This window comes from Lontra canadensis, unplaced genomic scaffold, assembly GCF_010015895.1.
Source record: "Lontra canadensis isolate GAN:19392208 unplaced genomic scaffold, GSC_riverotter_1.0 scaffold13, whole genome shotgun sequence".
Classification (NCBI taxonomy): Eukaryota; Metazoa; Chordata; class Mammalia; order Carnivora; family Mustelidae; genus Lontra; species Lontra canadensis.
This window is the reverse complement of record NW_022631007.1, coordinates 8,306,865-8,334,808: the sequence shown is the minus strand read 5'-3', so window position 1 is coordinate 8,334,808 and position 27,944 is coordinate 8,306,865. Positions and strand designations below refer to the sequence as shown.

General features: G+C 36.9%; 1 protein-coding gene across 3 annotated transcripts in view; it reads left to right on the top strand.

The window, feature by feature from the left end:
• The window catches only part of SPHKAP (SPHK1 interactor, AKAP domain containing), a 176,252-nt gene extending 148,714 nt beyond the window's left edge, over positions 1-27,538 (top strand). For 2 of the 3 annotated variants that reach the window (XM_032857411.1, XM_032857412.1), the window contains 5 exons: positions 13,081-13,266; positions 15,103-15,189; positions 17,325-17,377; positions 17,468-17,652; positions 25,667-27,538. In XM_032857411.1, the coding sequence (XP_032713302.1) occupies positions 13,081-13,266; positions 15,103-15,189; positions 17,325-17,377; positions 17,468-17,652; positions 25,667-25,810 (655 nt within the window). In that variant the 3' untranslated portion in view covers positions 25,811-27,538. The remainder of the gene's footprint in view (positions 1-13,080; positions 13,267-15,102; positions 15,190-17,324; positions 17,378-17,467; positions 17,653-25,666) is intronic. The other variant, XM_032857413.1, reaches the window with a different exon arrangement.
• Positions 27,539-27,944: the final 406 nt, after the last annotated feature.

The following is a 27,944-nucleotide window of genomic DNA, read 5'->3' as shown; positions in this document are numbered from 1 at the left end:
CTATGTCAGTTTACTCACCAATAGGGATAAAGCTCTTAACTCAGTGCCTCATCCATTAGAAGTATTCAATAAATGTTTACTTTATGGTTGTTGTTGTTGTTGTTCAGAGTTAGGGTATATGATTGCCTTTGTTTTAAGAGATGTTTTTTCCCAAGAAAAACCTGTTATGAACAGTGTGAAAATTTTATTAAAACATAAGTACTAAGATTTACAAGGAGGGCATTAGTTATATTTAGATCACGTTTTCTAAGCTCAAGGTTGTTATTGGGGATTTGATATGTCAAAATACAGTACTCAGTACTCTGTGAAATAGTTCCTGACTACTTACACATGGAAGGAAGTTACACAGACACTCTTGATTCTGTTTGGCCATAGGGAGATGTCATGTCCTAAAGATATTTCTAGGCTACTCTTTGAAGGACATTTTCACAATTTTGCCAAAAACTTCATAAAAACCCAACATACTGAAATAAAATCACTTTCTTAATTTTCTTTTATTTGAAAAAAGAATAACAATTTCAGAATTCATTATGGAAGCCATGTTCAAATGGAAATAGCTATTGTATTTGAAGCTGCCACATTTGTCCAGATACCTGAATAACCCCTCAATTATAAAGGTAAATGATTTAGGATAGCCCAATTCTTGATTTCTGGAAAAAAGAGTATCCTATTGGTAGGCAATAATATGTTTTTAACTCAGCTGCCCTCTCTGAGATTATTGAAGAGCAATTATATAACTTTTTGACAATTTGATATCACAAGTTATAAACACCAAGCTGAGAATTCTGAGCATTCGTATGTTGTCCTCATTGGCATAATCTGGCTTTTTTTAAAGTGTATTTTATGTTGTGTTTTGATTTCTATTTGCTTCAAGAAAACAATTATTCATCCAACAAATATTTGTATGTCCATCCTGTGATACACACTGCCCTTGGGGCTAAATAAACAGTAGAGAATAGGGATTTAGTACCTGCTGTCATAGCTCCTACACACCCAGTGGGAGACAAGACAATATGCATGGGAAGACCCTTTGGGAAAAGATTATTACAGTGTGTTAGGAGAGGAAAATAAAAGGAATAATGTGATGCAGAGCAACTGGTTGGGGAATGCAGTTACTTAAGATAGAATGTGGGTATTTGGATGAGACCTAGGACAAGAGAGTGTGCCAACCATGTAAAGAATTGAAGTGGAAGGGGCACCTGGGTGGCTCAGTCGGTTAAGCCTCTGCTTTGGGCTCAGGTCATGATCCCAGGGTCCTGGGATCGAGCCCTGAGTCGGGCTCTCTGCTCAACGGGGAGCCTGCTTCCCCCTCTCTTTCTGCCTATCTCTCTGCCTACTTGTGATCTCTGTCTGTCAAATAAATAAATAAAATCTTTAAAAAAAAAAAAAGAATTGAAGTGGAAGATGTACATTTGTGTTTCAAACAGTACTGGTGTTCTATCTAGCCTAAAAAAGTCCTCCCACCACAGATCACCTAGAAATCCCACATTAAATATTGTAAATACCCCTTTTGAATACAGAGTTGCCCTTAACAGTATTAAATAAATAATGATAATGAAAATCTTGGAGGCAGAAGATGAAGGATATAGAAATGAAAGTAGTAAACAAAAGTAGTAATTCTGCACTTGCTCTTGAGGACTTTCCAGTCTCCCTAACCTACAAGTTCACTTTCTAAAAGCTAGTGAAAAGTGGGAAATAAGACTGTGGGTCCATGAATGGTGAAGACTTAGAAATGACACCAACCTCCATATCTTGAAGTGTTATGCCCTCAGAAAAAGTACAAACAGTAAAAAGGTTCACTCACCAGAAAAGGAGTTGATAAGAACAGTTACCTTTTGGGGTTACGGCTCTAGATAGAAGGGGAAAATTTCTCCAAGAATTTATACCACAGCTTCCCTAATGTATATGTGAGGTTTTAATTTATACCATCTATGTGGTCCAGAAAACCCCAAGTTGGTAAATTAATAAAGCAATTTCAGGTTAACAACATTGTGAGATCTTGGCAGAGACAACAATAAATCTCTGGGTATTTAAGTCCAAGTCTCAAAAGCTTTCAATAGATAAAGCTTTATCAAATAAGTGGTCAGAACCTCAAATCACAAGATACACAAGGAATCAAAGCACTGTGAGCAAGACTCAGTACAAATACCAAATAGTAGGATTAGCCCTAATAAGGATTTCAGATATAGGAATTATTAGATACAGAATATAAAATTAATATTTTTAAAATATTTTTTAAAATAAGGTATATAAACTAGGAACAAAGAATAAACTATAATTAAAATAGAATGAGGCAGGCTTAAAAATTAGTTAAATACTACAAGAGATGACAAATATAATCACTGAAATTAAAATGTCTATTATAAAAATAATTACTAAGAAATAAAACCATTGAAATAAGGCTTTAATGGCATACTTGCAGAGAGAACTATAGAAAAAGATAAATGTGTAAGGAACTTTGTTTCCATTCATGATGGAATAACTAAAGCTAAGTTTACTCTGCTTCTGTAAACAACCAGAAAAATGGGCAATATATATGAAACAATTGTCAGACTTTGTACAACAAGAAGCCCTTTGAAAGAGGGAAACAAACATGGTGACCCTGATAATTGCCCAAAAACTCTGCCTAAATTCTTTTCAGGCAACAGTGCAAAGTGAACAAACCTAAGCAGAGCTCAGCAGGCACTTTCAGTTAAGAAGTCAGAGATTAGGGGGTGCTACACAGAGAAAGAACTCCAGTAGCCTACAGAGGGATCCCCCTGAGCCTGTTGCTGAATGTTAAACCGTGCATATATAGGTGAAACCCCATGAAGCCAAAGAGCTGTAAGCTGAAGAATTCCACAGGTTCACAGGAGACCTGGAGAAGTTTATTTCCAACCAGAGTAGAGAATCCATGTGAAACACATGTAACATTTATCAGAGACCCTAAAAGCATCACATTATAGATTTAAGGCTAAATTACCCTTAAAAAATAAAAGCGAATCTAAACTTGCTCTAAAAAAACTTGAAAATAAACATTGAAAAGATCAAACTGAACTGAAACTCTAGTTTAACCTAGAGTGAGTCTAACACACTTTAAAGAAATACAGCAAAATCCAGCATAAATTTACAACATAAGATCCAATTAAAAAATGTTTCACATATACCATAAAAGATCCTGAACTCTTGGAAACAAACTGAGGGTTGCTAAAAGGGAGGTGGGTGAGGGGAAGAGATAACTGGGGATGGGCATTAAGGAGGGCACCTGATATAATGAGCACTGGGTGTTATATGCAACTGATAAATCGTTAAATTCTACTTCTGAAACTAATAAAAAAAAGTGTTAAAAAATTGAAATAAAAAAAACAAAGCAGAAAAATGTCACTCATAACCAATAGGATAATCAGTCAATATAAATATATTCAGGAATTAGAAAGATGATGAAATTAGCAAAGACTTTAAATAGTTACTACAAATGTGCTCCAATATTTGAAGGTACACATGAATATATAATTTGGTGAAAATTATAAACTCCCAAATCATGAATTACAGTGAATCCTAAGCAAGATAAACAAAAAGAAAACCACATCAAGGCACATCATAATCAAATTATTATAAACCAAAGACAAAGAAATAGTCCTAAAAGCAGCTCAGAGGAAAAAACAACTTACACACTGAGGAACATAATAAAGATTTCAGGTTTCTCATTAGAAAAAAAAAAGAAAGTTAAAGGATGAAGAATGACACCTTTCCTGTGCAGAAGGAAAAAACTGCCAACTCAGTAGTCTTCACTTACAAAAAAAAAAAAAAAAAAAAAGCTATCAAAGGATAAGAAGACTCAATATTGTCAAGATGTCAGTTTTTCCTAACTTGATTTATAAATTTAGTGCAATCCCATCAAAACTCCAGCTTGTGAGTTTTGTGGATATGAATAAAATGATCCCAAAGTGTATGAAAGACTCTATTAAAGAATAGCCAGGACAATATTAAAGAAGAACAAAGTCAGACTGCCACTACCTGTCTTCAAGAGTTACTATAAAGCTACAGTAATCAAGACAGTGTGACATTGGCAAAAGAATGACGAATGGATCAATGGAACAGAATAGAAATCCCAAAACTAGATCCACACAAATATAGTTAATTGATTTTTGGTAAAGAATCGAAGGCAATACATGGAAAAAGGATAGTCTTTTCAAGAAATACTGGTGGAACAGCTTGATACTCACAAGCCAAAAAATAAGTCTAGAAACAAAACTTAACGGTCTTCAAAAAACTCAAAATGGATTCTATATCTAAGTGTAAAATTTGATAAAACTATAAAACCCTAGGAGATGACATATGAGAACATTCAGGTGACCTTGGGTTTGGCAATGACCTTTTAGATAAAATATCAAAGACATGATTCATGAGAAACATAATTGATAAACTGGACTTTACTAAAATTAAAAACTGTTGCTCCCTGAGAGACACTTGTCAACCAGACCAGAAGACAAGCTGAAGACTGGGATAAAATACTCCCCAAAATATATCTGATATAGGACTATTTTCCAAAATATATAAAGAACTCTTAAAAATACTCCATAATAAGAAAACAAACAACCTGACTTTAAAAGTGGGCAAAAGGCTTCAACAGACACTTCATCAAAGAAGATATACAGAAGACAAATAAGCACATGAAAAGATGCTCAATATCACATGTTTTTAGGCAATTTCAAATTGAAACAACCAAGAGATGCCACTACACACCTACTAGAATGGCCAAAATAATTTTAAAAATATATATTGACAACACAAGATGCTGAGAAAAATGTGGAACAATAGGAATTCATATTTATTACTGGTAGGAATGCAGGGATGGCAAACTACTTTGAAAGACAGTTTGGCAGCTTCTTACAAAAATAAGCATGCACTTATCATATGATCCAAAAGTCATCCCCTTAGGTATTTATCAACATGAGTGGAAAATCTATGTCTACATGAAATATCAGCCCACAGGATTTTATAGCAGCTTTACTCATAATTGACATAACTTGGAAACAACCAGGATTTCCTCTAGTAGGTTAATGAAGAAATAAACACTGCTACGTCCAGGCAACAGAAATTTTTTCAGCACTAAAAATAAGTGAGCTATTAAGCCATGAAAAAACATGGAGGAAACTCAAATGCATATTATTAAGGGAAAAAAAGCCAATCCAAAATGGTTCATACTGTATGATTCCAAGTGTATGACCTTCAGGGGAAAGGCAGCAAAAAGATCAGTGGTCACCAGAGGTGAGGAGGGAAGGAAAGATGACCAGATGGAACCCAGAAGGTTTTTAGAACAATAAAACCATTCTGTGTGATACTAAAATGGTGAATACATGTCATTATAAATTTGTCCAAATCCATAAAATGCAGAGCACCAAAGTGAAACCTAATGTAAACTATGGATTTGGGGTGTTACATTGATTGTAACAAATACATCACTCTGTTGCAAGATGTTGATAGTGGAGGCTGTGCATGTGTGGGGCCAGTGGCACATAGGAACTCTCTGTTCTCTCCACTAAATTTTAGAACCTAAAGCAGCTCTAAAAAGTAAATAAACAAATAAATAAAGCCTATTGAAAGTTTTTAAAATAAGAGCAACATAGTAATTTCATAAACAAACAAAATCCCCTAGAGAACATGTCACTAGGAGATCTGCACAAAAGGAAGTGCTAATGGAAGTCATTAGGCTCAAGGAAAACGATACTGGTGGGATCTTGGACTACGCAAAGGAACTAAGAATTCCACAAATACTAAGTATATGGGTAAATACAAAACACTTTTTCTATGTTTAAATTTTCTTTAAAATATAATTATTTAAAAGAAAAAGATGTTTTATGATATATGTAGAACTAAAATATATGTTGTTATGATGCAAAGGTTGGGAAGGAGAAATGGAAGTACACTGGTGTAAAAATCTTCCATTCTATATGACTTGGTTATGTAATCTAAGGTGGACTAAGAAATTGGATGCATACTATAAACCCTGGAATGACTACTAAAAATATAAGACAAAGACCTGTGCTAGTAAACTAATAGGGGAGATAAAGTGGAATGCTAAAAATACTTCAGTTCATCTGGAGAAATGCAGGAAAAGAAGAGAATAGAAACAAAGGACAGATGACACTAATAGTAAATAATTATCAAGGTGATATTTAAACACAATCCTATTGATAACTGCACTAATTCTTAATGGTCTAAACACTTCAGTTAGAAAAAAAATTAAAATTAAAAAAATAAACACCAGTTAAAAGAGAGATTGTCAGACTGAGTATAAAAGCAAACCTCTACTATAACACTCTATAAGAAATGTGCTTCAAATATAAAGACATATATAGGTAAAAAAATAAAAGAATGGAAAAAGAAATATCAAATGTGAAATAAGATAGGATAAAAAATATGGAGTAGCTATATTAATATCAGACTGAGTAGATTTCAAAACATGGAATTTTATCAGGGATAAAGAGGGATATTTTATAATGATAGAGGGCCTGGTTCAGTAAGAAAACAGTAATTGTAAATATGTAATCACCTAAATAACAAAAATTCAAACTACATGAAACAAAATCTGATAGAACCAGAGCTGGAAGACTGGAAGGCAAAATAGACAAATCCACAATCAGAGTTGGAAAGTTTTGCACCCTTCTATCAGTAACTAGCAGAATAGTCGAGAGAAACTGGATAATGATATTTAAGATTTGAATGTTTTCAGTCAAGTTGAACTAATTAACATTTATTAAACCTTCCACCAACAGTAGCAATAAATACATTTTTTTCAAATGTACTTGAAACATTAACCAGGGTAGGCCATGAGACCATAAAATAAGTCTTAATAAATTGAAAAAATAACCTAGAATATCATGGAGCATTTTCTCTGATCACAGTGAAATTAAACACAATCAAAATATCTAGGAAATCTTCCCAAATATTTGGAAATTAGCAACACACTTCTTTTTTTTTTTTATAAACGTATAATATATTTTTATCCCCAGGGGTACAGGTCTGTGAATTGCCAGGTTTACACACTTCACAGCACTCACCATAGCACATACCCTCCCCAATGTCCATAACCCCACCCCCTTCTCCCAACCCCCCTCCCCCCAGCAACCCTCAGTTTGTTTTGTGAGATTAAGAGTCACTTATGGTCTGTCTCCCTCCCAATCCCATCTTGTTTCATTTATTCTTCTCCTACCCCATTAACCCCCCATGTTGCATCTCCACTTCCTCATATCAGGGAGATCATATGATAGTTGTCTTTCCTGATTGACTTATTTCATTAAGCATGATACCCTCTAGTTCCATCCACATCATCGCAAATGACAAGATTTCATTTCTTTTGATGGCTGCATATTATTCCATTGGCAACACACTTCTAAAGTACCCATTGTTCAAATAAAAAATCACAAGGGAAATTAAGATAAACTTTAAAGTTAATGAAAATGGGGATGCCTGGGTAGCTCAGTCAGTTAAGCATCTGCCTCTTGCATACATAGGTCATGATCCCAGGATCCTGGGATGGAGCCCCACATCTGACTCCCTGTTCTGTGGAGAGCCTATTTCCCCCTCTCTCTCTCCTCTTGCTCATGCTCTCTCTCTGGATCACTCTTTCTCTCAAATAAATAAATAAATAAATAGAATCTTTTTTTTTTAAGTGAATGAAAACAAAAACACAATATATCAAAATTTGCAGGGATTTTTTTTTTAAAGAATTGTCTAACATCAGCAATCTGAACTTCCACCTTAAGAAACTAAGAAAAGATGGTCAAATTAAATCCAAGGTAATATAAGGAAAGAAGTAATAAAAATAAGAGCAAAGATCAACAATTAACAGACATAGAAAAGAATAGAGAAAAATTAGTGAAACAAAGGGGTTTTTAGTTGAAATATTAGTGAATAAAGACACGTTTATGCATTTAAAGTTAAAATAAAATATTTAAAATGTGCATGTTCAACAAAAACAAGTTAAAATGGATGAAAGACCTAAATGTGAGACAGAAAACATCAAAATCCTAGAGAACACAGGCAGAAACCTCTTGGACCTCAGCAGTAACAACCTCCTATAAATATGTCTCCAGAGACAAGGGGGGAAAAAAAAGCAAAAATGAACTATTGGAACTTTATCAAAGAGCTTCTGCACAGTGAAGGAAACAATCAACAAAGTTAAAAAGCAGCCTATGGAATGGGAGAAGATATTTATAAACAACATACCTGATAAAAGGTTAGTATCCAAAATCTATAAAGAACTTAACAAATCCAATACCCAAGAAACAAATAATTCAGCTAAGAAATGAGCAGAAGACATAGACACTTTTCCAAAGAAGATACCCAGATGAGTAACACACATGAAAAGATACTCAACGTCAGTCATCATCATGGAAATACAAATCCAAACCATGATGATATACCATCTCACACCTATCAGAATGGCTAAAATGAGCAAAACAAGAAACAAAAGTTTTCTTCAGAATGCAGAGAAAGGGGAAACCTCTTGCACTGTTGGTGGAATGCAAGCTGGCACAGCCACCCTAAAGAATGTATGGAGGTTCTTCGAAACGTTAAAAATAGAACTAGCCTACAATCCAGCAATTGAACCACTAGGTATTTACCCAAAGGATATAAAAATACAGATTCCAAGGGTACACCCACCTTGATGTTTATAATAGCATTATCAACTTTAGCCAAACTATGGAGAGAGCTCATATCCATCAACTGATGAATGGATAAAGAAGATGTGGCATATATATACAGACAATGGAATATTGCTCAGCCATCAGAAAGAATGAAATCTTGCCATTTGCACTGACAAGGGTGGAATGAGGTGGTATTATGCTGAACGAAATAAGTCAGAGAAAGAAAAATACCATATGATTTTGCTCATATGTGGAATTTAAGAAACAAGACAGGTGAATATATGGGAAGGAGGGGAAAAAGAAAAGAAATGGAAAAAAACTATGAGAGACTTTTAAAGACAAGAGAACAAAGTGAGGGTTGATTGAGGGAGGTGGGCAGGGATGGGTTAGATGGGTGATGGGTATGAAAAAGGGCACTTGTTGTGATGAGCACTGGGTGTTGTATGTAAATGATGAATCACTGAATTCTACTCCAGAAACCAATATTGCCCTGTAAGTCAACTAACTAAAATTTAAATTAAAAAAAATGTGGGTGTATGTTTGTTATGATTTCCCTCTTCAATGAACTTTTTATAACTGAACTGGATGATCCATTGGAAAGAGGGTTTTTACTGTAGTTCTATATTTTTTTTATTGTTACCTCCTACCTATGGAAAGAGATTTCTATTTTCCATTTACAGTGATGATTCAAAATTTCTTTATTAAAATAAACATTTAGGTTACCTAAACCAGTTTTTACAATATTTACAAAATACAGGGGGAATTCAGGTATGGCAAAAATCGTGACAGTGGTTTGCTGGTAAATTAAGTTGGGGGAATGTTAGGCTAGATCATTTCTGAGGTCCTGGCTAACTCAGAAATTCTACAATTGAATTTGATATTATTTGAGAAAACGGTCCTCTGAAGCTCTGTATGTGAACTGTGAAATCAGAAGTGGAAAAAGGCCATCTACATATATCTGCATAACACATCTGTGCATTATTCATAAATAAATGAGCAAAGCTATCCATTTATCTCAAAAGAAAATGAAAACCAGTGTTTTAGATCATCATTATTCATTTTGAATTCCCGGTTATGTGACACAGAATATGAGATTTACTGTAAATAGACCATGAAATTAGATAAAATAAAATATGCCGACAGACTCATTTTTAACCTGAATATCCAATGTCAATCACTGAGATTTAACTTCTGCTTTAGTGAGAAATACCCTGGAATGAGTTTTTCTCATAATGTAAGGTTCTAGTTTAGTAAAGAATTAGTCTGGGAAATTTCTTTTTACCTAAGCAAACAGATGGTTGTAGAAGCCTCTCCTTTGTGCTCAGTACTTGGCTTATTTACCTCTTCAGGGGGATTATTTGTGTTTTCAATAAATTTTTCTTTCATTTGAATTTAACTAAATTCACCCAATGTGTTTTTGGTTGAAGCTGTTCTCTCACTTACTCCCTGCTCAATTTGGAAATATCTCAACATTTTAGAAAGAAAAATCAAGCTTATTAAGGACTTTTTTTTTCATCAAGTGTTAGTCACACAGAATGCTAGAAACAGCCACACCTTAATACTGTATCTATCCAGAACGCTGTGGGAAGGATTCTTAGAAGCCAGGCTCCAAAGCTTTTGTGAAATTTTCTAGGTAACCAGTTCACATATCAAAAAGGAAAATTGTCATCAAACCCCAAAATTTATATATTTGAAACTCTACTTTCTATATTAGAACTAATTTAAAAAATTTTTAAGTATAACCATTTTTGGAGAAAGGATAATGGTACTAATCCTAAGACTGAAGAGAATTACATAGAATTTTCTGCAGCCAATATATTATTTTCAATGAAGGAGACTGAGTGCCTTGGATTGCATCCCCTGGGAACAGACCTTAAGAGGGAGAGTTTCAGGTTGATAATCTGGTAGGATGTGCTTTCCAGAGATATGTGTGCATACATCCGTAAATAGGTAGGAAAGGCAGGATTGTATAGAGAGAAGGTTCCCCTAAATATGTTTGCAACTGAGGCTTCAGCACATCCTACAGGAAGCCCTGAAGAGGAAATGGTCTGTCAGGTTTAGTGCCAAGTGAGACAAGAACTGGCCTTTTTTGTCTTTGTATCACCTGGTTGTTGGGATGTTCACTGAGAGAGGGTATGACCTTGGCCAGACAACTCTCTGCCTGCTGGTTATTCCCAGTGTGCACTGTCAATAGCCAATATTCTCTGCAGTCAGTGTGCAATGGCCCAGAAAAGCATTCTAGTATCCACTACACCAGGTTGTCGCATTTTTTTGTTGTCGCTTCAGAGATACACTCTTACTTTTTGCTTGTGTTATTAAGGGTTTCTCTCCTATACTATTAATTTTGATGACTGTCAGTGTCAGGAGAAAGGTTGCATGAATATGTTCATATTTCTGTACATTTGGCTTTCTGAACAAAGAGTATTGGCACCTGGATCAAAGGATGATTGAATACTAACCCTAAAGATAGAGACTTTTAGAGAGATACAGATTTATGTTTCTGAAGCTATTTGCTTATCATCTAGGGTGGTATAGTAGAGACCATTTCCTTCTCTCTTCAGGGAACATTTGGATTTGTTTATAAGTGATCTCTCTCACTCTCTTTCACTTTCTGTCAGTCTGTCTCTCTCTTTCTCTCTCCTTTCTCTCCCTCCCTGGTGAAGAGATAAAATTTAAAATCATATGGTATTTGTCTTTCTCTGTTTGACTTATTTCACTTAACATAATACCGCGTAGTTCCATCCATGCTGTCGCAAATGGCAAGATTGTAGTTTTTTAATGACTAAGTAGTATTCCATTATATATATTTATTATATATACTTTTTTTTTAAGATTCTCTTTTTTTTAAGTTTTTTTTTTATTTATTTGAGAGAAAGAGAGATCACAACTAGACAGAGAGGTAGGCAGAGAGAAGGGGAAGCAGGCTCTCTGCTGAGCAGAGAGCCTGATGTGGGGCTCGATCCCAGGACCCTGAGATCATAACCTGAGCTTAAGGCAGAAACTTAACCTACTGAGCCACCCAGGTGCCCCTATTTATTATATATTCTTTATCCAATCATCTACTGATGGACATTGAGGTTCTTTCCATATCTTGGTTATTGTTAATAGAGCCGAAATAAATAGGCATGTGTATGTCCTTTCAAATTAGTGTTTCTGGTTGGAGGAGATAAATTCCTAGAAATGGAATTTCTGGATCATATGAAAGAGGAGAAATAGTTGGGGCTCAACTGTTGGGAGGCCAATACAATATAGCCTAGGAGTAATGATGCAATGGCCATGAGTCTCAAAACTAGAGGTCTAATGTCTGGTACTAACTTTTGCTTCACGTTGGACAAATCATATAACCTCACCAGGCTTCTGCATCCTGATCTACAGGAAATCTCTGAAGTTCCTTCCAAATCTAAGTTCAAGCAATTTAGAAGGATCTAAATTAAGATAATTTCATGAGTAGAGAGACAGAAAGGTCAATGGAAATAAAAAAAAAACACAAGAAGAGGATGGGAGGGCAATCAGAATTCATTTAAGATATGTTGATTTCAAAATGTTAATGAGACAGATTGAATATGTTCAGAAGACCAGCTGAAAAGAGAGCCCCAGAAGCAGGAAGAGAGGCCCTGGCTAGAGTTCAGATTTAGAAGCTATTTCCATAGACAGGAGAGTAGAAGAAATTGTTAGGGGCAGACTGGAAAAGAGGGCAGGGATGGAGATAACAGCCCTGAGAGGCAAGCAGTTTCTTAGCAAAGCATGACCAGAGAACCAGAAAGTCCTGGGAGGCTAGGGACCAAAACAAAGGCTGCAAGGAGAAAAGCCTGTCAGATCAAGGGTTAAATGCTTTGGAGAGCAACTTAACCTAAAAAAGCACTCATCTAGAAAGGCGGTGCTGATATAAATCAGAGGTTTCAGAGGGAGAGGATGGTTTAAAAGGGTAGCTTCAAATGCAAAATGTGTTCAGAGGCATTTGCAAGCAATTTGACTCTGTAAACCTCCAGAACCTGGTGGGCGTTTTTCTTCCAACATGGTCCACATGCCACTTGCATTAAAATTACCTGGCGTGGTTGTTCAGAATGCAGGTTTCTTGGTCTCCTGCAAAACCAAAGATTCATAATCTGTGGAGAGGAGGCTCTGGGTCTCTTCATTAGAAACACAACTGTTTATGCTTATGTGTGCAGCCCAGGGTGCTTCAGTGTGTTTTTGAAATGAATGGAGGGATTCAGTAGAAAGACATAAAATGAAGGTTGGGGAAACTGATGGACAGCAATCTTGAAAAGGCAAAATGGGACCTGGGGACCAGGAGAAGGAATAACCTGGAAGAAAGACTCCATCCATCTCCAAGGATATCATGTTCCTTGTGGCAGAGACTCATGCTCAACAGAGCAGCCAGCAAGGTCTCCATGAAAAGTTCTGTCTTATGTCTCCACTCTTGGTAATGATATCTTGCCATCTACAGTGACAGTCTTGATGCCAGAGAGGTAACAGGGGCTGAAGTCTCAGCAGAAGGCAGAGCCCCCGATGAGTTCCCCAACCTTTCCAGCAGCAGTGGGGAGAGCACGGACAGCTGGTCCCAGCTTGCCAATGAGGAGGACAATCCAGACGACACGAGTAGCTTCCTGCAGCTCAGTGAGCGATCCATGAGGTACCTGCTCTTGACTTTCCAGGGAAATAGGTCTCAACACAGATTCTCAAATACTTTATAAATGGTTCTCTACAACGGGTCCCTAACAGAGCAAGAAGGAGAGCTCCCACTAAGTCAGGGTGCTTGCCTGTCATGATTTATGCTGAGAGGTTTCCTAATATCCAGTTGTGCCTTTAATTACCTTGGCCAAGGTTAAGAGTCAGCTGTATTCTTTTCTCTGCAAGCCCCAGCTAGTGCATTCAGTAACAACTGGGAAATTTTAAATAAGAGCTGCTGTTACACCTGGTGTGTTTGATACTTTCTCTCTGGTTCATTTGTATTTCAGATGCAACCCAGGCTGGGTTTACATGAGGCAAGTGTTTCCACATTGTGTTGTGTTGTTTGGCCTAATTGTTTCTCCCCTTTCTCTCCCCTGCCCTGTGTATTGTTGACTCTGAGAACTCAAGAGAGAAGTTAATGAAAGATCAGATTTGAAAGGACCCAAGCCCATCAAGAGACATAAACTAAACACTACCCCTCTGTGAGGTGGAATTGAAAACAATCTCCACATTTCTGCCTTATTTGATACTGGACAAAATCTGCAGATTTTCCAGAAAGGCCAGTGGGAAAATGGGATTCAAATGCATCTGGGTGTAATGGGTGTAATGGCTCTTTGGTGGTCTTATTTCTGGCAGTTCATTCTGCTTAGACCTAGAAAAAATTCACAGTGTTAAATACTTGGTCTAAAATCCCCCCAAACTAGTGGGAAATATTACAATATGGAGATAAAAAAACAAAGAGAATTTAAATCTCTAGACTAACAGAAGTTTATACAGTTAATTGCCTTCAGCACAATGTTTGAGTCATCACATTTCAATCAGTGAATATATTCAATGCCCCACATGAAACCCAAAGCAATTGAAGGAGTCCAGTTTGTTACTCATGGTAGTCCTCAGGGAAGACTGTCCCGTTACACGACACACTGGCACTCACCCTTTGGAAACCTGACTTGGAAGAGACATCACTGGGAGGTAGTGGGAATATGAGGAAACTCAATGGGTTTGCTGAAATTGGAGGTATTCCATTCTGCAAGTACAGACAGAGCCTAAAAATTGGCTCAAGTCTACTATGTTTCAGCAACTAAGTTCCAAGCTAGTAACTAGACCATATGTCGATTGTGTAACCTATGAAAATGATTCAGCAGCCCTCCTTCTCCATGATACACAAGGTATCAGGTGCTGCTTCTCATAGATTTTACGATAAAGGAGATAATAAAACTTTGACATTGCACAACTTCATATTTGTAAATTCTGCAGTCACAGGAAAACAATCAGCCAGGTGCATATTCTGTGGAATGTCCCTCAGAAAAATCCCTTGAATGGAAAAAGGAGAACATGTGTCTACTGGTTTCTGTCAGAAGTAAAAAAGCAGACAAGTGAGCATTCTGATATCTCCCCAGCCAGCATTCTCAGAAGTATGTCAGTCTCCATGGGTATGCCAAAGAGTCTCTTGCTGATAAACATCCTCACTGTAACTAGAATGAGGAAGACAAAAGTCATGCTGATTGTCACCCACTAGGTGTGGCTCACTAGGTCTGACACGAGTGCAGAAATTCAAAAACAGTGATGATGATGATTATGATGATGATGACAATTATGATTGGCTGGAGCCAAAACTGTCTTTTGTTATGTCTTCCCCCAATTTGTCCAGAAATAAATATTAATTTAGGAGTCCCCCAACAATATTCTTCTGGGGACCAAAAGAAGGACTTCTTAGAAAGAAAGATGGAACATCAGTGTTGGCCGTGTGGTCAGGTGGTGGAGACAGGCATTAATATGTAAACTTTTGCTTTGTCAGCAATGGCAACAGTAGTGCCACTAGCAGTCTTGGCACTATGGACCTGGACATTTATCAGGAAAGCATGCCATCTTCTCCCATGATTAAGTAAGTAGCCATTGAGATGCAGTGATTGTGAGACCACTACTCTAATTTCATCTGGAAATCCATTTTGATCATTCAGATTGTACCCAACCACTGAATCATCATGTCTATACTGCCGTGGATCCATGTCACTGGAGCAAAAACTGGGGCTTAGAATAGTCCTAGCTAGCACTACTGTTTTTTGGATTTCAAATCTAACCCCTCTGACAGAATCATACCAGAAAAAGTTGATCCATATAATCGGAAATGATATGTCATTTTACTTAATTAGACACAGAGAAGCAAAAATCCTTTTAAACCATACCATGCCAACCAACAAATACTATTTTTCAATAGAATATAATGTGAATGTTTTTCCTATACTTGTAGACACTGGGGTAATCACTACTAAATGTGTCTAATACCAAATGGTGCCACAAGGCAGATATGTCATTGCCACACAGTGACTCTGCTTCCCAAGACCTTGGTCATTCCAAAAGACCAAGGGGAAATAAAGAGCACTTAGAGAAGCGCAACATAATAAATAACACAAAATACAGGTCAGGAAAGGAGGACAACATGAAGTCAGGGCTACATCCAGAATTTGTGATTATTCTGGAAAAGTAAATGAATTGAAATCTATTTTTGACCATTATGACTTAGCTTATTACTATTTGGAGTTCTCTGAAATCTCAGAAAGATAAAAATGAAAGATAAGACGAAAGCTGCTCCCTGATCTACTTCCTCAGTTACTGTCTCTAGCTCAGTCATTTTTGCTTCACTATGTAATCAGGTATCTTGCCTGTGGGAGTATTCCTCAGAGAGTGAAGGAATCAGTCCTTCATTTTTCCTTACTGCCATTATTCACAAGTAGAGATGAATGTACACATGACCTTGGGTTTGTTTTGTTTCATTTTTTAAAAGGAGAACCAAAATACAAACAAAATTATTTTGGGGTACATTTATTTTTATCCTTCAGGAAACATTTGCTTAGCTACTTTTTTCCATCTTTTTCCAGGGTTAGAGCCTAGGACCCTATACACGTAGATGCATTCAGGGAAAACAAAAATGGCCACCACCCACATCAGCGTCCTGAAGTTCATCAATGGCAGAAACTGTCCCTACTATATGTCATTTCACTTATATCACTTGCAAGGACCCTTGGGAAATTGGCAATTCTTCTAAAAATAATTCTGTCTGCATGGCAGAACAGCTAAACTCTCTCTCAACATCAGGAATACAATGGAATTTACAGCCAGTAAATCTTAGCAGTAATAGAAAATATAAGAGAGAATACTCTCTCATAAAAATACACATTTTTAAGAGCTCTGTGTCCTAATTTCCAGCCCGTACAAAAATATAGGACAACCACAAGCTTCCCAAGATGGTCAACTCCTTTCAGCTGTTGGGACATATGCTCTCCTTTTGGAAGCAGTTACTGAGTCCTGCCGTTACATCGAGGCTTCCTTACAAGTACTCACTGTATGAAAACACCTCAAACATCGAACATGAATGTATCTAATGAAATACTTCAGTTATGTCTCTATAGTTCTTTATCACCTCCAACCTACTCATCCTCCCGATTAAAAAAGAAAAATTTCAATTTTAATTGAGATATTTTGTTGTACAATTTAGGTTCTGCAGCTCATTGGATGTTTTTTTTTTTCCCTTATTCCAGATCAAGGAACCACAAACATTAGAAAAAATATTAGAAAAATAGACTAAATGCAAATCATTGTGTTAGGATGACAATATATGGTCCTTTAAATGACAAGTAAAATACAGAAGAAGGATAAGTCACCAAATAAGATCTAGTTGTCTACAAGATATTTCCTTGATTGTTCAAACCAGTGAAGGTTTATGGAAGAGAAGTTGAGGAGAAGAGAAAGATGCAGTTCTTAGTCTCCCACACCCATTATCCCAACTAAAACTACATAGTTTATCTGGCCCTTTTTAAGGTCCTCTATTTATTGCAGACCCAATGATTATTTGTAATACCCACATTGATATTTCCCCAGTGTTACTTTCCTCTATGAAAATGATAAATCTAGAATGAACTTCTGAAGTTTTTAGGTCAATAAGATCCATTGCCTCATCGTCCATTTGCAGCTTATTCTTCCTAAACATTACCAACCATATACTGTTGTTTTCTCCCAAAGTGAATTAGTAGAAGAAAAGGAGATTCTTAAAGGACAGTCAGAAAACGTAGAGGGTAAGCCACATTCCCATAATTTTGACACACAATTTGCCTGTGATCTCCCCATGGAAAAAGTGGTAAATCTGGGCTTGTGTCTGTGTTCAGAAGGTGCCTCTGGAGTGCCAGTGGAAGCGGCCAGCCCCCAGGGGAGCCTGCTGGTGATCAACTTTGACCTGGAGCCAGAGTGTCCTGATGCTGAACTTCGAGCCACGCTGCAGTGGATAGCTGCATCTGAACTTGGGATCCCCACCATCTACTTTAAGAAATCTCAGGAAAACAGAATCGAAAAGGTACCCCATCCTCTGTTGGGATGTGAATAAGTTGTGCTTTTATTACTCATTAAATTCCCAGTCAATTCATTTAAATTTGAACTATTTGTCCTTTTCACCTAAAAATTGTGACTAGAACTTTGAAACCTTCCACCTGCATCAATATAACCATGATAACTGTTTCTTTGACCCTCAGTTGGTCTCAGCTCATTGGTGACAATGAGAAAGTGAAGTGAGGAGATGGGAACTTTCTCAGAGTCTGGTGTTTTATTTCTGTGTTTGTTTTTGTTTTGATGTTTCCTTGCTCTGCAACCAACCTCCTCATCCCACTCATTTAAATAGATAGGTGGGAAAGGCTTGATAGATATGAGAAACTAAAGTGAGGCCATACTGATATTTAAAACAGACTGTGGCATGGTGTCAGTGGGAGGCATGTGTAATCCCCTACTACATAGGTTTGCATTAGACAGACTTCCTCATTGTCACTCACACTTACCAGAAACATAAAGTCGGGGAATAGATCCCTTGCCAACCTCTAAATTAACAGCAACTATCGCTCTAACTCCCAATCTCTAGAACTGCCCACTAACTGTTCTAGAAAGTTAATTATTAAGATTTAAGCACAAATCCACCTGCCAATGTCTTCAAGCTCAACTTCCCATAATTTAAAAGTGTGCTCCTTCTAAAGATGTTTAAATCAATAATAATGTAGCTGTGTGAGTTTCCTATTGCTGTGTAACAAACTGCCACGAATTTTCTAGGTTAAAACAAGATCAACTAGCTATGTTGCCAGAAGCTGGGTGAACTCTAATTTGCTCTCTGCTTAGGGATTCACAACGCAGAAATCAAGATGGCAGCCTGGCTGGGAACTTGTCTGAAAACTGTGGGGAAAAACAAGCTTCTAAGTTTGTTCAGGTTGTTGTCTTAATTCAGTGCCTTGTGGTTGTAGGACTGATGATCCATTTCTTTGCTGTGCCCCTTCTAGAAACTTCCAGCATTCCTTGTCATATGGGCCCCTCCATGTTCTCATGCAGTCAATCTCTCTTACTTCTTCTGCCACCAACCAGAGAAAATGATTTTTAAAGGGTTTATGCAATGAAATTAGGTTCACCAGATAGTCTCCCTTTTGATTAACACATTATTAATTAAAGAATCCCTTTTAACATGTACTTAATAAGGGCACAATTTTCTCATCCTAGTCATGATAACAAGGATTAGGGCAGAAATTTTGGGAGCTGTTTTAGGATCCTACCTATCACTGCCACAGTGCATTTTGTACTGTCTTATTGTCACAAAGTACACCCACATATACATTATACTTCTTCCTCAGTAACTCATCAATAACCCCCACTCGTCAATAGCCATTGGATATTATCATCCTTTTTTAATTAGCAGGTCAGGACTTAGAGAGGCCGGCCCATGAGAGAGTCCTCAGGTAGTGATGGCTGAGCCTGGTACTGGAAACTTCTCAGTAGTGTCTCTCTCAGGTTAAATTGTCTTGGAGTTATGATCTGGATTTTTTAAAAATATGTAATTGTGTTATAATTCTCATTGTCAAAATCTAGTGGTCTGTGATGAAAAATCCTTTACCATGTTGCTCACGCACATAGAAATTAGAACAGTTTCCCCATTTCTGCATCACCAGCCAATGGCATTAGCTACTGGAAAAATTCAGAAGGAGACCTAATGTATACTGTCCTCTCCCACACCAGCCTCTCTCTCCAACCAGTAACTTATATTTCTCTTTGTGTCTAAGACTTCCTACCATTCCATACCACCTGAAACTAGATACTATCCTATACTTGTCATAGCTTTGTTGGCAAGGTAATGAGAGGTTCACTATTTGATAAATTCTCCTTTCACCTCACCACCCAGCCCGCCCACTGCAAAGAGTGGAGTGAAGGAACACTCTACATTGTATTCCTCCTTCTCATCATACACAATCCTGATGGCTCTCTGCCATGGAGAGGAGAACAAGAACATTCTCAGGCAAAGTGCATCCTCAAATTCCTGGAAAAATGAAACACAGGCTTGTTTCTAATTTTATCTCCAGAGCATTATTTGGTACATTTTTGGATGGTCTTTTAATGATGTAGATTTTTATATGATCCACCATTTCAAAGAAACAATGTAGTAGTCTCTATGAATATGTGTCTCATAAATCCTTATCAGGTGAAAAGACAAATGGTGTGTCACTAACTTGATTACTAACTTGATTATGTAAATTAATCCCTGACTTGATATTTATTTATCCTCAGTACTTTTCAATTCTTAGAGGGATGCCTGCCTTTTGCTCATAGCAGTTTGTCTGAGAGAATAAATGCTCCACTGGCGTTATCAAGAAAAACACGAAGTAATGTTTTATTCATTCAATGTGTCATCAGGTCAAGGAGCATATTTCTAAGTACTGTAACATTAAGGACTAAATATTCTAACATTTTTCAGAGTCATCCTAAGTTCCTAAGTTCTCTACAGAGGATATCTTCTCCATAAATGGGCACTATTTGTTATCTGAGTTGAAACTGGTCAAATAAAGCAAACCCATAAGCAACATGCTGACATCCTTTCTTTTATCAATGCTGTATCTGGAAACCTCTTTCTGATTGTCTTTTCTTGATTAATTAAGTAGGTATTCAAGTGTGGAAGAGATATTGGGGCCTCCCATGAGGCTGTGTCATATGTAAAGGCAGCACTGTTTCACGTGCTCCTTCTCAGTTTGGAAAGGATGAAAGAAGCATCTCTTTTAAGTTTGGAAATGTCATTTTCCCACCACCACCCAAGTATTAAACATCACTCACAGATCTATGCCCTGAGTCCCCATTTGTGTGAATTCTGGATTTTTAAAATATATCAATTTTGTTAACAATTTTCGCACTAGGCATTCCACACTCATCAACCCACCTGCCTTATGACAATACAAGCATGAGCTAAAGGGGAGAGGGTCTCATGAGTAAATAGTGAAGCAACTTATCTTTCCCACCACCGACCTAGGAGTTGAAGGGCACTTAATTAAAGTCAGCTTATAATGAATTTCAGTCCCATTTCAACTCAAAAGGCAAATTCCAAACAGTTTTAGTGCCCAATGGAGTGTCACTCCTTTCTGGTAAAATGACTTTCATTTTAAAGCTTTCTCTTTAATGGTGTTTTGTTTTTTTTTTTTTTTACTCATTAAAATGTTATGTTCACTTGAAAGTCATACACTCAGAACACTCATCAAGTGTTTCTCAAGCACGTACAACACACCAGGCACTATTCTAGGTCCCAGGAATATAGGAAACAAAAGAGACAAACTTCCGACCCATGGAGTTTCATTCTAGTTCAGGAGAGACCCACAGTAGGGTGAATACAAACTAGGAGAAACTCAGATTCTAAAGAGAAATCTTGAAATGTGATGGAAACTTATTTTAGAGATGGGAGATGATAAACACATGGAAAATGGGATTTATCACACCTCCACTATGAGCCAAATGCACAGAATTACCTGGGACAATCATTTACAATTCATATGCGTAGACCCTTCCTTGGCCCTGATCACTTCCAGTGGGGCCCAGAAATACACATTTTTTAACAACTTCCCTCAAGTGAAGTCATTTTGATGAGTACTAAAGTTTGAGACCTCCTCCCGTAAGAAATATCCTGAAAGAGTGGCAGAATTTGATGTACAATTTAAGTATTTAGTATTTAGTATTAGTATTTAGTATTAGTATTAGTATTAGTATTAGTATTATATGTAGTATTTAGTATTAGTATTTAAGTATATAGCATTTAGTATTCTAAATTCCAGGGCAAAAATTGCTGAGAATCCTAATGCCTGATGATACAAAACAGTTTGTAAATATCGTTCACAATGGCTGACAGTAGATGCAACTGATGAATCACTAAATTCTACCCCTGAAACTAATAATGCCATGTATGTTAATTAAATTGAATTTATATCAAGAATTTTTTTTAAATTGTACTACTTAAAGTGAACAAAATCATGAAGATAATTTCTTTTTTAAGTAACATAAATTGGCCAATTATTCTGTCTTTTGGATACAAGGTATCATTGCCCTCTAGCTCCCTTTCTAAATCTAATGAGCTTCTGTGAGCTGGAATGGCCTGATGACTGGCTTCACTGTAAATCAGTGCCTTTCTCATCTTTATGCATTTGAGGATTACTTCCTTTTCTAGGAGGCAATACAAAGAGCAAAGAGAGGAAACAGTTGTATGCATACCTCCCCAAGAAAGTGAGGATCCAAAGAGATGTGACCTCACTGCTAATTTCTCATTCCATTCTACATGAAAAGTGGTGGAAGGACAATAAGAAAAAAAAAGGAAGGAAAAATATACTGTCTTAACTTAGACAACCTTAACAAAATACCATAGACTGAGCTGCTTATACAAGACATTTGCTGCTCACAGTTCTGCAAGCTGCGAAGTCCAAGATCAAGGTACAAGCAGATTCCATTCCTGGTGAGGGCCCTCTCCTTCCCTCTGTCGTCATACGGTAGAAAGAAAGAGCTCTGGTGTCTCTTCCTTTTCTTATAAGGTCATAAATCTTATCACAGGAGCCCCATCCTCATGACCTCATCTAAACCTAATTATCACCCAAAGGCCCCACCTTGCAATACTATCACATTGGGGTTTGGGGTTTCAATACATGAATTTGGTGGAGAACACTGACATTAAGTGCATAATAGATACTAAATCTCCTCCTTTATAAACATAAGAAATTGTCTTGAATTGAACCCTTTAGTCAAGGTTCTCAAATTCAGTGTGCACCAGAATCACCTGGGGAGATTTATAGGCCCAGATGCTCTGGCCAATTAAATCAGAATCTCCTCTTGGTATGAAGCCCAGGCATTGGAGTTTACTAAAGGTCTCTGGTGGTTCCAGGGAACAGCCAACACTGATAATCACAGCTCTACAGGCTATAATTGCAGGAGCAATATAAAACCAACTCACTTGTGCTTAATAAAATGGAATTCTGCCCTGGAGCAAAAGAAGGTAGTTGCTTTCAGAAATCCAAGCTGTTTTTTAAAAATCTCATAGCTTGCAAACAACTCCCATAGATTCTAACCTAGGATTTTTGTAAACAATTTATCCAATTTAGTAAATGTGTCTGTGAATATAAAAGTCCTCTACCATGTGACACTCATCTTTAATGAGTCTGTCAATGATGTACCATCACAGGATGTAAATCCTTCTGGCTTCCTAAGACAAAATATTTGCTCAAGAAAATGCCAATTGTTATCTATAGAAAGGGAACCTAATTATTATTGACTATGAAATGGCAGGAAATGAAAATATTTGATTTTTAATTTTCAATGCATTGGAATAAAAAAACTCAGATCCTTGACATACTGAAGCTGATTCTAAAATTACCAGAGCAAACACATGGTCAGGCAAAATGAAAGATCTAGGGCCAGCTGCTAAATTGAATATGGTTTGGAAGCCTATAGTAACAAGCTGGGAGTGTCTTTCTTGGCTTCTTCACACCCTTAGCCTCAATTTTTATTTAGAAATTTGTTGTAGTCAAGGAAGAAAAGAAAGTGTAAGACCTTCTTGCTCATCAGACCCACAGATGTTTCAAGGTCTTGATGTCTGAGATTAAGTCATCACAGCCTCAGAGTAGGCTATATTTAGTGGGACTGGATCATTTTTAAAAGCTGCTTTATTGGGATATCAGACTGAATTTAGAAATCATGAGACAGATCCTAGCCTGTTACCATTTCACAAACTACTGGCAGATGGCTACCTGGTGGGGCATTTTGACAACTTTTGGTCAGTCAACATCATCCTGTAGTCATCCCCACAGTGGGAGATCCTCTTTCAGCAAGTCCTAAATAAATGGAAAGATGCTTGTAATTGAGCTTCTAAAGAGGTCTAGACTGAGAGCCTTCTGGGAAACGCTTAGCGAATATTGACATCTGCCCCAGAGTTTTGATTGTCTTTTAGAGAAATGACTCAAGGATAGAAGTTGGGAACAAAATGGTAGCCCAGTGAGCCAGAGTTTACAGGGGAAAAAAAAGGAGCTGAGGCTAATTTTATATTTCTGTGTATTTTATGTTGACTGCATCTTTGTAAGACATGTTAAGGGAGAAGAGACAACCTCCAGGGATGGGCCTGGCCTAAGGTTATTTATGACCCTGAAATCATGAAGAGATGTCACCAACCTATGAACCTCTCACAATGAGACCTCAGAAACTTGATGTTCAAGCCTTGTCCACTGGTAACACTTACTTTCTAGACTTCCAATAAGAGCTGAAAAAGTATGGTTTATCAAATCATGCAAAGACATCCTAGACTTTCTCTCTTTTTTCTCTGATGCTTCATATTTTTATCATTTGTCTGACAGAAAACATGCCTCAGATCATTCATACATGCCAAGATATAAGTAATAGCTCACAAAGTTATTTTTATGCATCTCCATAAATTATTAATAGTTGCTAGGAATGTTCCCCTATCTGAAGGTATTTGTCTTTTTTTGCAAAGTCTTAACACAAAACATTAAGCTCTCTAAAATTTCAAGAATCTGATAGACAAGAAGCTATGCAAAAGTTGCAAAGTCCCAAACAGCTAGTAGTCTCTGAAATTCTATCACTGAGAGCAAGGGAGCTGAATGGAGCTAACATTCCATTGCTGTTCTAGTAAATAGTGAAGAGAGGTCCTGGCTCTCCTACCCCACAATATACATGACACTGTCAGTCACAATGCAATAAGACAGATGCCCCATGACCAGCTTTTACTGTGCTTGCTGCCCACAGCCATTTTCCCAATCTAGGCTCTGTTCAGCTTCAACCTACAACCACTTTTGTGGAAAAGCCTATCAATAGAAAATTATTGACTAAACAGCCTCAAGATATGCATATTTAAGTTGCATATGTGTAAATTAAAACTTAAGAATGAATACTTAGATGAGGTTAATCCTCAATGGTTCTGGATGCCATCCCATATTTCAAATAGTCTTCTTGCTCATTTAAAATGTATTTGAGTCACATTTGATCATTTGTTCCTTCTCTCATTTGGCCAATTTTATTGAACACCTATCAGGTACGGGCACAAGATAGTAAGACAGGGGTTAGGTATTGTCCTTCCCTGGGGAATTATTATCTAAAACCTAGTTACTATTGACCTCCTATCTGTTTCTTTTTTTACATCACCCCATGGGCTCACGCCCATGAGTTCATCTCTCAAGACCTCAATTTTTCATCTGTCAATGCGTGCTTCACAGTGTTGTTGACAGAATTAAATGAGATTATATGCACAAATGTACTTCCTACAGGTTTTGGCCCTTAGTAATTGTCACTTTTCTTTAAAAGTGTCTGCCTAAGGAGTATGGAGAGGTCTTCACTTTGGGCTTCATCTCACAGTGTCATGAAACAAACCATCTACAGTAATTTCTCATCTTCCAACACTTCAGCTCACAATTCACCTGCAGCCAAAAACATTATCTCTAAATTGTGGTACCAGTTGAAGCTGGTACCAACAACTGGGACAAATCTAGGGTGTTTCTTCAATCTTTCCTTTTCCTTTTATAATGGAAAGTCAGTGTCTCTTGAAATGTGGTGACAGGGGAAGAGATTTTTCAAGATGGAGGAAGGAGCCAGTAAGTGACTGCACTCTAAAGTTTAGCATTTGATTTATTTACCCTAAACGTATACATCCAATGAGAGATCATTTGAGACAGGTAGAAAGTCCTGGGAGCTATGCTGTACAGTCCTGTCAGAAAGAGTCCAACCCAGAGAAAAGTAGACCTGAGGAAACTCTTGAAATATCTAAAAGACAGACTCTTGAAAGAAGAATTCCATCTAGTCTCTGGCAATCAATGGATGACAACTGCTCTGAAGGAGAAAATTCCAGCTCACTTGAAAGAACTTTCTAACAATCTGAATTGTCTAAAAAGAAAATAGACTGACCTGGAAAATAGTTTCCTGTCACTAGAGATTAAAAATATAGCCTTGAGAGCTTTTGGCTTTGGAAGAATGATTGAATGAGATGACTTTGAAGCTCATTTGTGATACCTGAGTCCTAATTCTGTGCTTTATTTTAGTTTTTAGATGTCGTGCGGCTGGTTCAGCAGAAGTCCTGGAAAGTGGGAGATATCTTTCATGCAGTTGTTCAGTATTGCAAAGTGCATGAGGAGCAGAAGGAAGGGACCCCAAGTCTCTTTGACTGGCTCTTGGAACTGGGATAAGACAGCTATGCCCTTAGAGTAACCCTTTCCTTTATTCCAGCTTAGATTACAGTGGTTTGCTCTAAATGCTCTAAACTTTCTCAAAACATCCATCACATTGGCAGAGCTATAAAAAATCTGCTATTCAAGTCTATGGCACATAGAATAAATCTGAGGAAAAGCAATAGGTCTGTACAAATCAATACAACCTATGAACGAGTTCAAAAGAGCTTGTATTAGAATGTCTGGAAAAACAAAAATTTTAATGGGCCCTAAACTAAAAGCTTACAACTAGGCCCAAAATCCAGGAAAGCAGTTCTTAAATATTTTTAATAATATAAAATGGTGTGTAATGTCTCCAACTATGTGATTCAACTGGAAGTCAAGTCACTAGTCAATATAATTTTGTAAACTATGATGTAACCTTTATTTTACTTTTTCGAGCTGATTATGGGGCTCTCAGCCCAGATCAACACTTAAGATATGGGTGAGAAATTTCCAGAATTTTGATACAAGGGATTTTCACTATCAGACCAGTATCAGTGGATATTAACAGAAATGCAAGAGTACTATTGACGTCCACTACTGAGGTGATTTCATTTTTTCACTGCAACTCACTGATAAATGCTCAGCACCTCCCCAGCAATATCTGTGTTTCCAGATAACCAGAAAACTCTTGGTTTTCAGTTGAGAGAGAGAAAGACTGAAGGTTGTCTTGTTTCCATCTCTGTATTACTTGCATAACATGTTCGCAGAATTCTTACCGTAAGAAAAAACTTTCTTACCAAAAAAAAAAAAAAAGTCTTTTGAGATAAAATCTGCTTGTGTGTTAAATTATATAAGGTATAAACTTTCATTTTATTTTTACTGTAAATTATGAAGAGATTATTATCTTAAATAATATATTGAGTTATCTTAGAGGTTCATAAAATATGAGGGGATTATAGTCTTAAGTGTCATATCTTGACATGCAAGATCAGTACTTTTATTATAAATGTGTTGGTTCTAGTATGGTAGACCTTACCTGGGTGACATTTTTGATGACAGACAAAGGATTTGACATAACCCATTAGGATGATACACTCTTCCTGATTCAAAGATATTGACATTTAATTGGGGAAGAAGAAAACCTTATCATATTTAATTTGTTTAAATAACAGGGATTTACTCTTCTGAAAAATAAAAAGTATCTAACTTCTCTTCTCCCTTCAACTAAATGAGACACCCTGGCTTTTATTTTCTTGACCAAAGAAGGTATTTACTAAGATTCCCTGAAATACCATGCTTTTATTCTATTTTTTAAAATTGTGAAATAATTTTAAGTGTGAAAAAGGCCCCATGCCGTCAATGCTGGCCTTATGTGTCATCCACATCTTGAACTGTCAAGAAAGCTTCCTTGTAAGCCTTACTTCCCTCTTCACCACATACTGAGGAATCCTCCTCAGTACTCACTAGACACTTATTATGTTACTAGTCCAAATTTAGGATATGTGTTTAATTTGTCACATTAACAAGATGTCAAATTTTAAAATATATCCATTATCTCAAGCTGAAAGTTCTTTGTGCTACTAAATGGAAAAGGATCTATTTATTTTTAAACAATCCCAGAATATTATGTGTAGACGTTTGTTGTGCTCAAATGAATGTTTACTTATCCTAAAAAGCACAAATACTGGATTGTAATCATGTGATAAAGTTATATACATGTTGTACCTAATGTTGCAAACTAATCAATAAATTTTTGTTCCCACATTGTCGATCCTTTTTTTTTCTCCCAAAGTCGTAAGTGCCTCATAGAACACAAGAGCCACAGTATGATCGGATGAAGGAAGATTATCTTTTAGACAAGATTTACTGTTACACTTTCAACTTTCGAATAAGCCAATGTTCTTTGACTAAATTATTTGGCATCAGTAATATTCATGTAAATTAGCATTTCTCAACCTTGGCACAATTGACATTTGGGGCTAAATAATTCTCTGTTGCAGGGGGTTTTACTGCGACTTCTAGAATGTTAGCAACACCCCTAGCCCTTATCCAGTAGATGCCAGTAACCACTTCCTCCTGTCATGACAACAAAAGATGGGTCTCCCAACATTGCCAAACATCCCGTGGTTGACAAATTCACCACCAGTTAGGGGCTGCTCGTATAAAT